This window comes from Herpailurus yagouaroundi, unplaced genomic scaffold (genome assembly GCF_014898765.1).
Source record: "Herpailurus yagouaroundi ecotype Mexico unplaced genomic scaffold, PumYag 165, whole genome shotgun sequence".
Lineage (NCBI taxonomy): Eukaryota > Metazoa > Chordata > Mammalia > Carnivora > Felidae > Herpailurus > Herpailurus yagouaroundi.
The window spans coordinates 15,851,984-15,869,612 of NW_024412406.1; the positions used below are offsets into that span (position 1 = coordinate 15,851,984).

The following is a 17,629-nucleotide window of genomic DNA, read 5'->3' on the forward strand; positions in this document are numbered from 1 at the left end:
TTCACAAACAATATGGCTCTTTACATGGAAAAATTCAAAATAATTTAGGGCTAAATAAAAATAAACTAGGATAATTTAGCATGGTTCTCAACACACATTTAAAATCAAAATGATAAATTTCCTTTCATCATAATTAAATCTACTTTCTGGTCCAATCTCAGAATAATCTGGGGTAAAACGTCCTCATTTTCATAGAGTAAGGTGGCATTTGAAACCTTTTGGGAGTAGGACTTCATTGAGCTAGATGACCCTCCAAAAATCACATTTTAAGTGTATTAAAATACAGTAGAAAGTAAACTAATACGTATAGACTCTATTGCATCTTAACTGGTCCAGAGAAGATTAAAATGACCAATTTTTCTATCTTAATTTTTCACAAATGAAAACTCTACTGCAGACTTAATAAGATCTTGGTATTAACAAAAAAAAACTTCAAAATCAGACTTAATTTCTACAAACTATACGAATTTTATGAAAAACCTTGATTATTTTGTCAAAATGAGCCATCAAGAAAAAAACCATCCATCTAAGAATCCCAGATGTATACCCCATGTGAGAGAGAAGGCAATCAATTAAACACACAAAAAAGGATGCCATTTATTTTAGCTGCATCTTTCTTAGGCTCACACAGATTGAATGGAGTCACATAATTACGTTTTTACTTTCCACAAATCACAATATTTTTTAAGTTTATTTATTTTGAGAGAGAGGGAGGGAGGGAGAGAGGGAGAGAGAATCCTAAGCAGGCTCCACACTGTCAGCACACAGCCCGATGTGGGGCTCAAACCCATGAACCATGAGTCATGACCTGAGCTGAAGTTGAATGTTTAACCAACTGAGCCACCCAGGCACCCTACAAATCACAATATTTTTAACCACATGGATAACTTAAAGACTCTTTTCTGACAAACAACAGAAAATCCAAATTGGTCCATCTTACACACACACACACACACACACACACACACACACACACACACACACAAAAGCGGATCCACTGACTCCTGTAATAGACTATAGAGATATTAATTCCTTTTACTTTGTGGATCATCTTTTAATCTTCTGCATATTTTTCATTTATGAAGCTTAGAAGTAGTGGAAAGGTTTAGCCTATTTTGTGATAAAGCAAAGATTATCTTGTGTTTCTGCAAGCCATGCTGTTATTATGCATTTACTCATTCAACAAGTATTTAATTAAATTCTTATGATGCATATACTACAAATTAGATACTTAGGAGGAACATTAAGAAAAAAAAATAAGGCAACAGTATAGTTAGAAAAGCAAACCATAACGAAGAAAGTAGTTAAGTAACGTTGTGGTTAACCACAAAAGTGAGTGGCACAGCCCCTAAGTGCAATAGTTCACAGAAACAGAAAATCTAGGGTAGCTAGAGAAGTCAAAAATATTTAATTAAAGAAACAAAACATGAACTATCCCTTAATGAGTGGTTGATACTCAAACAGGAAAATGTAGATTCTGGGGTATGTGCCCAGATTCTTTCTTCAGAAACAAAAGCTCATTCTGCCAGCTGCCAGGAGTGTTGGCTGTTAGAGGCTCTCACCTAAGGTCTTGTCCAGATCCGTCCTTCCAGGAAGGCAGCTGCCTCATCCAAGGTCACATTCTTTGGAGGAAGCTTGCTTCTAATCACTAAAGTGCAAAGGAACAGGACCTCTGCACTTGCAGGGCTCTCCTGTGATCGTCTGAGAGTTCTATTATAACTACTTCACAGTTCACTTTGTTCCTCCACTCAAACCCACTTCCTTCACTCCCTTCAAGGTGCTGCTCCCATAAGCACGCCACAGTTAACCCTCTGCATGCAAATCTCCACCTCAGAGTCTGTCTCCCAAGGAACCCCATCTAAGACATTATAGCAAACAGAGAAAATATTCCATGTAGAAAGAATATCAAGCAAAGACTTGATATTATATGTACTGGGATAATTGGACAAAGTACCTTGCTCACACTGAAGGCAGTGTGTGGGGAAAATGAGAAGTATGGTTAAGTAGATTTTGGAGGACCCTGAATGCCACCCCAGTTTGGAATTCATCTCATAATTCAATGTTCCAAAACTCTTGCATCTTTAATGACCCTGGACTGTGAATTCATCCTCCTGGATGGATGGACGCAGAGCTAAAAGTGACAAAGTACAAGCATGAAAATTCTCTAAAGTTTGATTATCTTTAAAATGTACATGAACCTTGAATATCATCCACAGTTATTAGGATTTGTCATAATGAATACATACTCTTGTTTAAGAAGCATGGCCACAATGAGTAGAGAAACAGTGTGTGTGTGTGTGTGTGTGTGTGTGTGTGTGTGTGTGTGTGTGTGTGTAAGCGTGCACCCACATGTGTGTTGTGTGTCCACACTTCTCAATGTTTTTTCAACTCTTTAAAAAGGGTTTAAAAAAAAGAAAGGGGTGGGTAAAACATGATAGTCAGGTTATATTTGAAAATGTTGACTTATGCCTTTCCACTTGCCCACCTGGCACCATTTCTAATCACCTGGTGCTCATTTGCATGACACCTGCTTCTAGCTTGTCATAACCATCATTTTTGATTTGTCTCCTGAATGAGGGGTTTTCCTTCAACCTCTGCCAGTAGGCCCCATTAGGGTTTTAGTTTACAAGAAATCCAGTACTAATATGCAAATATAGTACACATATGGGAGTTAGTAGGGGCCTCAAGGAGATGAAATGATCTAAAACAAATGACTTAATACTAAAAGCAATAGCACAGTAATACAGAGCTTGGAAAATCAGAATGGTTGTGGGAGCAAAAACAGCCCCTCCACTGAGCACTTCATATAAAAGCTATAGACCATTCTTATCCATTCTTATCTTTTTGCATATGCTACATAGTTACATACACATACAATCTTGAATTCATATTTTCTACATTTTTAATGGTTCCATATAATATCCTACCTAGAGCAAAGCTTGTTTAACCTTTTTAAGGAATATTTGGTAAGAAGAATGAGAATGAATACCTGATTGCAGGAAATGGGCTTACTGTGCATTGTGAAGACATGGCAGAGAACAAGGTTGGCAAATTAGATACTTTCCTTGTGGAGCTTAATTTAAGAGAGTGAACCAATCTCTAAATAAATAAATGAGAAAAGGCCACACCTGATGAGTGCTGTGTGGAAATAAAACAACATGGTGTGATAGGGGCTGATAGGAAGCTGCTGAGATTGAGTGGTCTGTGAGGGCCTCTCTGACAGTATGTTTAAACCTGAGATCTGAACAGTAGGAGGAGCTGGCCATGTGAGGCATGTGAAGGAAAACCTTTAAGCAGAGAAAACATTGTGTAAAAGCCCTGAGTCTCAAAGCTTGCCTTTTAAGGCAGCTTCATCTCTGCTACTCAAAAGGCTAACCCTGGGAGGCTAATCCTGCAAACATATTCTCACTAAACATCCAGAATGAGCCAAATAAATATTTCCAGAAAGAAAGCCAGCTATAACATGTAACAACAGGAAACAGATGATTCAATACATCCTATGATATGCCCAAATTATCTGGACCAAGATTAGGTCATTCTATGATTTATATAACATATTTATATTCATCCTTATTTCAGAAGGAAGTTAAAGTATTTTCCAAAGAAGTATAGATTATGATCAAATAGCATAAATAAAAAGTAGAGGGAAACATAAAGTAAAACAAGTGAAGACAATGTGGGGAAAAGAAGGGAGATATAAATGCTCACGAGAAAGGAATCTTCATGTGCTACTGGTGGGAATACAAACTGGTGCGGCCACTGTGGAAAACACTATGGAGGTTTCTCAAAAAAATTACAAATAGAATTACCTATGACCCAGTAATTCCACTACTGGGTATTTACCCAAAGAAACCAAAAACACTAATCCAAAAAGATATATGCACCCCAATATTTACTGCAGCATTATTTACAATAGCCATGATTATGGAAGCAACCCAAGTATCTCTCCATAGATGAATGGATAAGGAAGATGTGGTATATATACAATGGAACAATGCTCAGCCATTAAAAAAAAAGGATGAAATCTTGCCATTTGCAACAATGTAAATGGATCTAAAGGTTGTAAGGCTAAGCAAAATAATTCAGTCAGAGAAAGACAAATACCATATGACTTCACTCATGTGTGGAATTTTAGAAACAAAACAAATAAATAAAGTAAAAAGAGACAAAAAACCAGATTCTTAAATACAGAGGACAAACTAGTAGTTGCCAGAGAGGAAGTGGATAGGGGGAGGAGTGAAAGAGATAAAAGATATTAAGAGTACACTTATCTTCATGAGCACTGAGACATGCATAGAATTGTTGAATCATATTGCACACCTGAAACTACTATAACTCTGTATGTTAATTATATTTCAATTAAAAAAAATGTTCATGATAATGACCTACATTCTGGCTACCACGAGTTTTCCAGAAGCCTATACAAAGAAAAAAAGGAAAGGAATGCTATGAATTACACAATTCAAAATATTCATATACGACTGTTTTTCTTTATTTTTTATTTTATCTTTTATTTAATTCCAGTATAGTTAACATCCAGTGTTACATTAGTTTCAGGTGTATGATATAGTGATTCAACAATTGTATATGTTACTCAGTGCTTATCATGATAAGTGTACTCTTAACCCTCTTCACCTATTTCATCTATCCCCTCACCCATCTCCCCTCTGGTAACCATTTGTTTGTTCTCAATAGTTGAGTCTACCTTTTGGTTTGTCTCTTTTTTGCTTGTTTGCCTTGCTTCCTAAATTCCGCATATGAATGACATCATCTGGTATTTGTCTTTCTCTAACTGACTTATTTCACTTAGTATAATACTCTCTAGATTCATCCATGTTGTTCCGAATGGCGAGCTTTCATTCTTTTTATGGCTAAGTAATATTCCATTATATATACATATATACCACCTTTTTTAATCCATTCATCTTGGGAAGATTCCTTAATTTGACTACTGTAAAGAATTCTGCAACAAACATAGTGGTATCTATATCCTTTCAAATTAGTATTTTCATATTCTTTGGGTAAATACCCAGTCGTGGAACTATTGGATCATATGGTAATTCTATTTTTAATTTTTTGAGGAACCTCCATTCTGTTTTCCACATGGCTGAGCTAGTCTGCATTCCCACCAACAGTGCACGAGGGTTCCTTTTTCTTGGCATCCTTGACAACACTTGTTGTTTCTTGTGTTTTTTATTTTAGCCATTCTGAAGGTGTGAGGTTCATAACCTATTTTTGACATTATAAAAGAGAACAGTAGTTCTCATAAGAGGATGCTGTCTAATGCAATGAATATGCCCCTCCACAACATCCTTTAATAGATGACAAAACCGTATTTTCATGGTCTGATTCTTATAATGACTCTCAATAAAGGCTTCTTAAATCACTCACTGCACAGCTCAGTGAAAGTAATTCTTTAGTGGGTCACCCTAAAGCTGAATGGGCACCCAAGTCACTCTTCAACTAACTTTATCCAAAAATATACTTGTTAATAACTTAAGAACTTGATGTACATGACCTGCATGAATTCTTCACTATTTCTCAAGATTGAACTATTGTCATTGGATTCCCTATCCATCCATAGACTATGGCAGTGACGTGTTGCTAATTGTACACAGACCTCAACATCTTACCTGAATATAAAGAAAGGGTTAGATTTTTAAAATTCTGGAAAACTAAGACTTTAAGGTTCCACATAGCAGAGTATTTGTCATCTGTATATTTTAAGAGTGTTTTTCATATCATTGTTATATCACTAAGAGGAAAGATAATAAGAAATGTTTCAATAAGTATTTTTAGTCAGAATAGAATAATATTCTGTGCATAATAAACTGTAGCTGGTTTTAATCACCATTTTATATAATGCTAAAATAATTATTATATATTGTAAATAAAAAACATAACAAGAAAAAATGAAATCAACAAAACAATACCAGATCCTCTGGAGAGAATCCTAGGAGTAAAATAGCATTAAAATAAAAATAATATCTCAGAAATATACAGCTACAATAAATCTTAATACAATATAGTTCACTTCACACAAATAGATATATTATTTCAATGTGCAGACAAATCAAATGTACTGTCAATTCAATATAGCTTGTCACTTTTTGATTTCAGATCAATATGTTCAAAAAGCAAAGAAAGAGCAGGAGTTATATACCCCTTTACGCTCCAGGCTATACTTCAAAAAGAAAGTTCTCTCTTTTATGTTAAAGGAACAACTTACAACCGAAAACTGTCAGTGTGTTTCATGTAGAACATTACTCAACAATCAGATCATTTAGGTATTTTTAATAATTCATGTTTAGATGTCTTACTGGTGCTAAGAACTCCCAGGAGCAAAAACAACAGAAACTAACAAATCTACCCTTTACCTTATTCAATTTACATACTTGATTCTATGGCAAATTTATTGGAAACCAATCTCTAAATCTGAACTTCAAATATTAATTTCTTACTTCTATTAGTCTATTAATGGAATGTATTGCTACGTATGAAAACATACCAAACATATAAACAGAAAACCAAGGTAGGCTTCTGTAAAATTTACCAGAATATAATATTTGAGAGTGCCCCAAGTATTATCAGTCTTTTCTAAATATGCAGGAGTTTTTGGGGACAGGAAATATTTTATTTCAATTTATATTTCTTAATACATAATACAGCACCCAATAAATATGTACCAAATGAATGTAAATGACATTCCAAACATCATGTGCCAAAGAACTTAATAGCTGTTGAAAAGATAACAAAGTCATAATGAATTTTAAAGAAAGTGAAATCTCTCATAAACTGCTGAGCTATTCCCAGACTCCTAGTGGCAAATGATTATTCATACCCAAACCACACTTTTCAAATTTGATAGGTTGACCCTGATTTTTTTCATTCATAAATGTACTTGACAACTATTTAGTAGAACACCATTTACATACCAGACATTTTCTAGGCAGGAAGACACAGTTACAAAGACTGCCAAAATATCTTCCCATAAGAAATTTATACTCTAGTGGAATAAACAGAATATAAACTGAAATCAAAGGAATAAAGCCAATAAAACAATATCAAATACAATAAGGGATATAAAAAAAACATGCTACAGAGAGTGACAGGGACATTGGATCTGTGTGTGCTATTTTAGTTGGGAGTGATCCAGGTTGCCTCTCTGAGACAATAAGATATATTCTGGATTGTTTTCTAATTATGTATAATGTCTCCAAATTTAGCCAAAGTAAAGTATACTTCTGTGATACAGCAACAAGCAAGACCTCCCTTTCTCCCACCGCTGAACAAAGAACACACACACACACACACACACACACACACACACACACACACTGGCCTACTCTCCTTTCTAACTGTGCCACAGTGTTTTTTCAGAGATATCAGAGCTACAACCTTAAAAAGCAGATGTTTACTCTGTTGTTTTTTCCACACTTTGAATTAGTTCTAATTTCAGGATACTAGAAGGCCATCCTTCAAAAGCATCTCTCCACAGGGTCTGTCACTGAGTTATTACTATTAATTGAAAAGAGAAGTAGTAGCATCTAATGAGATGGCAGTCAAAATATTGGGTGTCCACCAAGTGCCAGGCACTGGATTGGGTTCTTTAGACTTTGTTTCATCTCATATAGTCCTCATAAAATCCCTCTTAGGTATTGTCTTGCAGATGAGGACATTAATGTTCACAGAGATCATCAAGTGCCCAGGGTCAAGCAGAGAATAAATGGTTGCTAAGCTCGTATTATTTCCCAAGATCACCTGCTTCATCCCATATAACTGTGTCATGCAACTTCCTCCCTTCAAATGCAAATGTGCTGGGGGGCGGGGTATACATTAAGCCTTATACAGTGGTGTGGATTAATTTATCAGGCCCTCTCGTGAAAGCAGATATTAAAAAGGAAAAAATATAGCTGAAAGTGAATTAGATAGTTAAGTACATAATTAAAAGTTATTCACTGTACATAAAGGCTAATTAATGTGACGGGGAATATTTTGCTCTAGGTCTTAAAGGAATAAATATTAAGACGCTATTTGCTAGCTGGTTGTGACTTAAATGTATTTTTTTCCATAGAAGGAAAAAAATACACAAGTCTTGTTTGTGTGTTGTTTAATTCAACAGATATCAACTCCTTTATTGTCTGCGCTTTATTGTCTGTGCTCCACTAGACACTATAGTGAATGCACAATAAAGAATGAGGCAAGATATTTGTTTCCCACCTTTAAGAACTGAAGATCTACTTTGGATACAAAACATGACAAACACCCATTGTCAGCGGATTACTGATACTCACACATCCTTCACTGTAGAAGAGCCCTCTCTCTAGCTGGACAGATTGTCCTCTATGACTGGAAGGGCACAGAGGAATGACATAAAAAGCAAGGGCCCTATTCTAACCAATCACATCAGTCCACTTTTTAAATGTATGCATGTTACCCTATAAAATTCTCTCTCAGCACTGCTTGAGCTGTGTTCCACAAATTGTGATATATCTTCCTTTCCATTGTTTGATGGATTTTTATTTCCCTGAGATTTCTTCTTTGACCAGTAGATTATTTAGAAGTATTCTGTATATTTTCACAGCGTTTTAGAAATTTTCCTGTTTTCTTTCTGTTACCGGTTTGTAGTTTTATTCCATTGTAATGGAGAAAACCTGTTGTATGATTTCAGCTGAGGTTTGTTCTGTGGCTCAGGGAATGGTCTGCCTTTGTATACATTCCGTGTCACTTGAAAAAAAAAATGTATTCTGCAGTTGTTGCATCAAGTGGTCTACAAATGTCGACTATATCCTTTGATGTGCATTTGTTCCTCTATAGCATTCCTGATTTTCTGTATAGTTTTTCTTCCAATTGCCAAGAGAAGGGTTTTGAATTTCCTAACTATAGTTGTAGATTTCTCTACTTCTCTGCTTAAGTCTGTCAGTTTCCACTTCAAACACTTTGCAGCTCTGCTGTTGACTGCTATTTTTCTCGGTAGGTTTACCCTTATATTACTGCATAATGGCAGTTCCTGTCTCTAGTAATTTTCTATCCTCTGAAGTCTACTTTATCTGACATTAAAAGATCCACTCTTCCTTTCTTTGGATGTTTCAATCATATTTTTTTTTTCTATTCTTTACTTCTAGCCTGCTTGTTTCTTTGTATTTGAAGTGAGTTTCTTAGATACTGCCTACTGGTTGGGTCATATTTTTTTAATCTACTCTGACAATCTCTGTCTTTTAACTGGTATATTTAGACCATTTGCATTTAATTTAATTATTGACATATTATGACTAAAGTTTGCCATGTTATTTTTTTTTGTTTTCTATTTGTTCTTTGCTTTGTTTTTCTTTTTCCTACTCCTGTGAGTTATATGAACATTTTTTAGAACTCCATTTTATTTATTTTTTAAGTTTATTTATTTATTTTGAGAGGGTGTGGAGGCCAATGTGGGACTCAAACTCATGAACTGTGAGATCATGACCTGAGCCAAAAACAAGAGTCAGATAGACACTCAACTGACTAAGCCAGCCTGGTGCCCCGAGAACTCCATTTTAAACTACCAGAGTTTTTGAGGGCATCTTTTTGTATAGCTTTTTTAGTGGTTGCTCTAGGTATGACATTAAAAATGCACAACGTATCAATAGGTGTTGTTGTTTTACCAGTTTAAGTGAACTATAGAAACCTTACCTCCTTTTCTCCCCTTTACTCTTTCCTGCTTATAATACAACTCTCAAATATTTTCTCTACATACATTTAGAACCACACCTGACACTGCCATAATTTTTGCTTCAACCATCGAACATAATTTAGGAAACTCAAAAGGAGAAGGAAAATGTATTATATTTAGTCATATTTTTTTCCCTTTCCATGTTCTTTCTTCTTTCCTAATGTTCTAAAGTTTTTTTTCTTTTATCAATTCCTGTTTAGAGAACTTCCTTTAGCCAAACTTTTAGAGTAGACCCATTGGTAACAAATTCTCTTGGTTTCCCCTTCATTTCTAAAGGATATTTTCTCTGATTATAAAACTCTAGACTCTTTCTTTCAGCATTTGAAAAATATTGTGCCACTTCTTTCTGACATTCATAGGTTTGATGAGAATCTGCTGCTATTCAAATTGTTTTCCCTGTATAGGTATGGTATTTCATTTCTCTCGCTCCTTTCAAGATATATCTTGACTTTTTTTTCCCCAGAAGTTTAACTATAATGTATCTTGGCATGGATTTCATGGCAAGAATGGCCTCATTACCACTCAGCAATGTTGAAAGTCCTGACTCTTTTTCTAGGCCTCTCCTGACATGACCCAGGTGGGGAGGGAAAGAAATGCCTCATTACTGCCAGGGGTGAGAGAAGCCATGCTTCCCACATGATCTCCACTGACACTGGTCTCAGAATATAGGGGTAAGAGTGGGGCCATAATGTAAATATAAATTAAAACTAAATGAGATATCACACAAACCTATTAGAATGGCTATTATTACAAAGACAGACAACACCAAGTTTTGGCGAGAACGTGGAACAATTGGAATCCTCATACAATGTTGGTTGGAATGTAAAATTGTACATACACTTTTCAAAACTAGTGGCTAATGTCTTAAAAAGTTAAACATACACCTACCATATGATCCAGCCAATTTATTCCAGGTATTTACCCAAGAGAAACAAATGCATACATCCATAGAGAATACTATTCAGAAACTAAAAGAAATAAATTACTGATACATGACACAAGATGGATGAATTGTAAAATAGTTATATTGAGTGAAAGAAGATATACAGAAAAAAAAGCATGCATAGCATAGGATTCCATTTATACAAAACCCTAGAAAAGGAAAACTATTCTACGGTAATAGAAAGGAAACAAGTAGTTGCCTGGGGAAGTGGAGAGAATAAAGAAGGGTACAAAGGAAGAATGAACAAAGAGGCATTCTAGACAACAATAAGGAAGGAAGGCATATGAGGAACATGTCCAAACTGAATCCAACTATTTTAAGGCACCTTCCAGGGAATTCCAAATAACATTTCCACTACTTATAATTGACTCTATGTCACTTGACCATAGATAGGTGCAAAGGATATACCACCATTCATAATAAAGAAATTCTGTTCATATGGGAGAAACAGTCTCTCTGCCTCAGCACCTTTCCTTGTGTTCCAGCACTCTTATGTATTTATTTTTTAACATTTTTGTTGATATTTCAATAAAAGTTTGGAGGGAGAAGAGGAAAATGCATATGCTTAGTTGACCATGACTGTAAGTATAGCTATACTCAAAACTATAGCTTAATACTTACTGATTTCAATTGTATCTGTAAGTCACAGATACAATTCTTAATTAAGTTCACATAATTTAATCTTTAAAAAAATATCCAATGGGTGAACTACTTGCAAATACTTGTTTCCTAGATGGTCTTTTTTATTTTTAATATTTTTTAATTTTAAAAGAACTTTAAACTTACAGAAAAAGTATATGAAGAGCAGAAATAACTCCATATATACTTTACCTAGAGACCCCATTCAAGTTTTGCAAAACTTTCCTAATAATGTCCTTCCTAGTGAACATATCAGTTCTAGGACCATATTTTGCACTTAGTTGTATTGTCCCATCAGTTTGAGACTTTCCTTGACTGTCATGACTTTATACATTATTGAACACATCAGAAAATCAGAATTTCCCTATCAAAATTATCAGATATTTTCTCATTATTCAGCTCAGGTCATGTGTAATTGGCATAAATACTAAAGAATTAAAGTTGTTTTAGCTGCATACTATCAGGAGCACACAATATTGATTTGTCCCATCACTTGAGTAAAGTTCAGTCTGCCTGGTTTCTTCACTATAAAGTTACTTTTCCCTTTGTAATTAACAACTACTTTGTGGAAAGATACTAGACATTAGGTAAACATCTCATTCCTCCTCCAACTTTCACCCATTAGTTTTTAGCAACAATTAATGTTTATTGCCTCAATTATTGCTCAGTGGTTGCCAAGTAGTAATTCTCTAATTCCATCACCACTTCTACTCTTATTAATTGGCATTCTACTATAAAGTAAAGCTTTATCTTCTCCCCATAAATTAGAGACATTCATGTATCCCAATATATTGTAGTGGAATAAAATTCTCCTATTTTATAGGATGATAATCTGTTACTATCACACTTTGAATCTCAAATTGCCCCAGATTTAGTTAACAGGAGTCTCTTCAAGCTTTTCACATGTTCCTATAATTCTTTGACCACTTCCTTATTCCCTGGCATAAGATGGTCCAGGTTTATCTTGTGCTTTCCCAGACTCAAGCCTAGGATCAACCATTTCTCCAAGGATATCTGGTTCCACTTGATGGAGAATGGTATTTAGAACTCAAAATCTGTCACTTGGTGTGCTCATTGCTACTGAGATGTTGCTATTTTTTAGGCCATCACAGTAGACAGAGTAAGGAAATAAATGTAGGCATATATACTTATGTATATGTTACTACATACAAATCCATATTTACTTCTATTACATTTATATCTATTTCTATTCTTGAAGTTATGAGATACACCAGTACCTCCAATTTCAATCCAACACTGCAGGGTGCATTCTACATTTTCTCCTTTCTGTATTTGTGGATCCCGTCTCTATCAGCAAGAAAACTGGACTGCATTATTTTCAATATATTTACTTATTCTCTCAACAGTCCTCTACCTTCTATATAACAAATCTCCTGATCCTGCCAGGCCACTGCCTGAGAATCTCCAGGCCAACTTGAGTTCAAGGTTGCAGACATGGCTGGAATATGCAGGCCAGGGGTATCAGAAAAAAACAAGTTGTGCAGTAGTAACTGTATGAATGATGCAAGCTGATGGTTGACCACACATTTGATATGAGTCCACTTCATAACATATATGTCAAGTCAGTTAACACAAATTTAGCCCATGTGAGTAGAGGTACTTTGAACTAAACAGAGAAGGTGATAAAGTGGTTCCATTCTACTTGGAGTGGGTCAGACCACATTTGAAAAAAATGTAGTGAATTTGTAGTGAATACACAGAGATTTAAATATTCTATGAAGATTTAATGGGGACCCCATTATCCTGAGTTTTAATAGTTTAGGATTTCACTCTCTTGTAAGCATAATCAGTCCTAAACCAAGATATATGACTGCCCTGAGGACCCTTCCAACCAATAATATTCAAATAATTATTCTGTTTATTTCATGGAAATGGGAGAAACTGAAAAGTATAAACTTCTCTCTGTTGAAAATAAAGAATTTACTGTGATGTTCCACATACACAATTTCTTGGGAATGAAGTTTAACTACTTACAACATAGACAAAGTAGATCACTTGATCCCAAAAAAGCAGATATATGCCAGTTGATTATTTAATTTCAAAAGTTTTAACTGTCAAGCTCTTCAACTATTAAGCAGTTGGTTGAAGTAAGTCTTGTGTTTGTGCCATGAATCTTGCCTACGTGTGCTACAAAATACCATACTTTGGTGAAAGTCAAACCATTTCATATCTTGCCAGTTAAGTAAGGGGTTACATGTGGAAATCTTTATTAATAGGATTCTAGTGCTAATTTATTGAAGCGATGTCAAGCATTCCTCGTAGATTGATGCCCAGGCTATCAGGATACTAGCCTATCCTGAATAAGCCAATGAGAATACTAAAAGTATTAAAAATTTCAAGAGTTTGTGGGATATGTCATTATTACCATATTCACTTTACCTCTTTATATTATTTAATTAAAATATCATTACCCAGCTCTAATGCAATGATTTCTAGACATGGTTTTGTAATGCCTCTAAGCATGTTAAATCATATTTAAAGACAATATAAATTTATAACCTTCAATCACATGGAAACAAGATTAATTTTCATCTAACATAGTTTCACAATACCATATTGTATATAGCTTTATAAACTTCTCAAATGATAAAATTTAGAAATAAGCAAATAAACTAAGTTAAGAAATAAACTAAGTAACTAAATTAGGTAATTAAGCTGTATAGTTAAAAAAATAACAAGATACAAATATTCTCAACCAGTATATGTTATCGTTGTTTTTTTTTTAAACAATATTCCTGTGCTCTCTTTAAAGTGCTTTACTCCAGTAAGTTTTCTTAAAACATTCCTAACTTAGAAAATCTGTAAAGGGAACACATTTTCAGGTCTTGTATATTTTCAAAACTAAAGTAAGCCTATGTCCACCAACTCCAGGGCACAAAAAAATCACAACATAGCACAGATATTAAAACTTAAGAGTCACAAGAGTTTAACTTATGACACCGTTTCTTACAATGTGGTCCAGAAATTAAATATGTAACAATCATTTGTGCCACTTCTTACTAAGTCCAGGTTCCTGGGCTCCTCCTTGATCTCCTGAAGCAGTTCTCATGAGAAGCACTGACCAAAGCCCTGGGGGCTTTGAGAATGCCAGATGAACACTATACATTTTATATTCTCTCTAGCATGAGACAGACGCTACAGGCTAGTGAGATTTTCTAATTTTGTGAAGTATATATAATTCTATTCAAAACTAAGCTCTGTTATGATCAAAATTGTTGCATACAAACCTGCTTTTAGAAGCAGAAACTTAGCTGTTTTCTCCCTTCAATTGTTTAAAGCACATATCAACCCTTAAAAATTACTCACCACTGCAATCCAAGCTAATAGGGATGTAGGTAATATGTCACCCAAAAAAATCAATAAAATACATAGCATATAATTTTTTTTTTTTTTTTTTTTTTTTGGTGAAGAGGTCTTAAGATTTTATGAGACAATTTCGTCTTCACTTAAAATTCATTAATGCAGAACTATCTAGAGGGCTAGTTTTTTTTTAATAAGCACTTGATAAAAATCAAGTTGGATTTATTTCCTAATTATGTAGAAAGTTTACACCTATTCCAAACTCTATCATTATCATTTGGAGAGAGTCTCGGCAATTTTAAAATAAATTAACAAATCTATTAAAACAAACAACTCCCTTAATCTCCCTGGTAAATTATACTTTATATTCTAGGGGCGTAGAAACACTGTGAAAGTATTTCATGTTTCTTTTAACACAATTAATACACTGTGTCACAAAGTGTTATTATGCTTCCGCTTTTTATACAGATAGATATCGAACTAGGCATGGTCTCTAATCATTAGAATAAAATAAAACAACCTAGTTGCACCAGCAATTCTACATGGACTTCCTCTGCTAACACGTGGGCAGAAACAAGAATCAAGACATGCGTTACAGGACTTCATGACTCTATACAACGAGTTTCAGTTGAAACAGTAGCCATAGCTCCCAAGACACTACAACGTTAACTTAAAGTTGGGCAGAAAAACTTGAGATCTTGCAAATCTTGGTTATCTGAAACCCATCCTCCCCAGAGAAAAGACCTATCTGATCACATCCCTGTCCACCTCTCCCTTTTTGTGCTAGGGCATTATTTCGCTTCCCCCACCCCTCTCTGCAGTTATTCTCTTCTCCTCAGTACTAGGGAACAACCCCATTCTCTATCTTTTCCCCCTGCCGCGTTACAGCCTTACTCCCACGCCGCGGACACGTAAACCGCCAATAGTGACCACAGCTGCTTTTGGTGGGGGAGGGAGGATCTCGAGCCTCCCACGTCCGTCCGATCGTCTCCCACCCGTGCCCAGCTGGACGGTGGGACCGGGCTGGGAACGGACCCTGGGCATTCCTCCCCGCGGGAACTAGCATCTGCCCAGCGCGCTGGCTACCGCCGGGACGCTTTGCCAGTGCCCAGTTCAGTCTCTGGTTCTTTTTCTCTTGTCCTCCCGCTCTTCCTTTCTCCTCCTGTATTTCTGTCATCGGTTCTTTGATGGCGAGAGAAAGCAGCTCAGAGCTACACGTCTCCTCTCATAAATACGTGTATGCTTTTCCTGAATCTTTCTCCGCCCCTTTCTCACCCTAACACATGTAGGGTCTGCAATGCACAGGACTCTCCCTTCATCCAGAGATCGATGTCAGCGTCTCAGTTTGACAATTTCACTCAAGGCGCCTTCATCTACCGAAGCCTACTCCTTACCAGTTCAGTTTTCTCCCAGTTAACCACAGTCTCCCCCATTGCTAAGCGCCTCTTCCACCTTTCTGGGTTCTACTACTGCCAACATTAAAAAAAAAAAAAAAAAAAAATCCAACATGCAATACGGTGTAAATTCCAGGAAGAAAGTGTGAGCGTGTAAGACAGTCTAAGTGTGTGCATCTGTGGGTCTCAGCCTGTCCGGGTCCTGTGCATAAGGCTGAGAGATGCAGGACAGTCAGACCGCTCAAACTTCCCCTGCCAGACTGACGCTGGGCCCTCTCCAGCTCACCTGTCCGCGCCCAGGTAACCGGCAAGGTGCCCGCCCGGCCGCGTTTCCGGACCCCCTGGCCCGGGCAGAGCGAATGCCAGTGAACTGGGGCCGCACGGCCACCCCTCCCGCGCATTTGTTCGCGGTCCCTCCTTCCCTCCGGGTGTTCTGAACCCCTTCCCCCAGATACAAACGGGACCGCCCTCCTCCACAGCGCCTTACCTCAAACAGGGGACCGATCTTGTTCTTCTCCAGGTAAGCCTGGATCCGGGATTGTTGATGAGACGCCATGGAGAGACAGAAGGGGCCGCGGAGAGTGCGGGAGAGCGCGCGGCCGTGCGCCTGGGCCAGGGGACAACCTTCCTTTTTCCCCCGGACTGGAGCCGGGACAGGAGCTCCAGAGCCTCGGCTCCCCCGGCGTGGCGGGCACAGCCCCGGCCGCGGGCGTGGGCTGCAGCCCCGGGAGCCGCGAGCGCGTGGGGCGCCGAGAGCCGGAAGCCCGGGCGCGGCGCCGCCAACTCAGTCAACTCCGAGGCGAGGGGAGAACTCATTCATCGCGTTCTCCTCCTGGCGCCCACCCCCGCCGCTCTCCGCCGCGCGCGGCGCCGGGGGAAACTCGAGGCAGAGGTTCCAGGTTCCTCTCTCCTCTGGGCGGCAGCAGCGGCAGCAGCAGCAGCAGCAGCAGCAGCAGCAGGAGCCAGGAGGCGGATGCTTCTCCGCCTGGCGCGGCGCCGGGGGCGCCCTCGGGCGGTGGGGGGCTGCGGGGATCGAACTCGCGGCAAGCGTGCGTGTGCGTGCGTGTGTGTCCGCGCGCCCGACTGTGTGCGTCCCCTTTCCCCCTTGCAGGAACAAACAGCCCGGGCTTCTCCCCAGGCTGTGCTCGCCCTGCCCGCCGCTCCCTAGCGACAGCGCCGCTCAAAAAGCCAATGGTGAAGGTGCTTCTTTCAAAGTGCACATAAATCTGGTGCTTGTTGGCTACTCTTGGCAGCTACAAACGCTGTTCGAAAAGGATGGTCCCCACCGCCCCTTCGGAGCTTGTCCTCGGCACCTCGTGCTCTGCCTACACTAGCTCAGAATCGGAGAAAGGCAGAGTCATGGGAAGATGCGTGGGTCTGAGGGTTTGCCGCTAAAATGAAGTTGTCTTCCTTTAGAATGTCTGGCTTGGCGCCCATCTATAGGCTGGGAACCCAGATGAAAACTCCCTAAGTGCAGACACCCAAAGGGTGGGAGCCACCCTTTAGCTTTTGGTAGGAATAAGAGATAAAAGCAAGCCAGCCCTCCTTTGCAAATCTGAATTCCTGATTCACGTATAATTATGTGAATTACAATCTACATGTTCTTAATATGTCTGTAGCTAC

At 37.8% G+C, this 17,629-nt stretch overlaps 1 protein-coding gene across 1 annotated transcript in view; it reads right to left on the reverse strand.

The window, feature by feature from the left end:
- The window catches only part of CUNH8orf34 (chromosome unknown C8orf34 homolog), a 412,431-nt gene extending 395,409 nt beyond the window's left edge, over positions 1-17,022 (reverse strand). Inside the window, 3 exon segments of the mRNA XM_040487647.1 lie at positions 16,494-16,568; positions 16,570-16,686; positions 16,688-17,022. Of these exon segments, the coding sequence (XP_040343581.1) occupies positions 16,494-16,568; positions 16,570-16,686; positions 16,688-16,822 (327 nt within the window). The 5' untranslated portion in view covers positions 16,823-17,022.
- Positions 17,023-17,629: the final 607 nt, after the last annotated feature.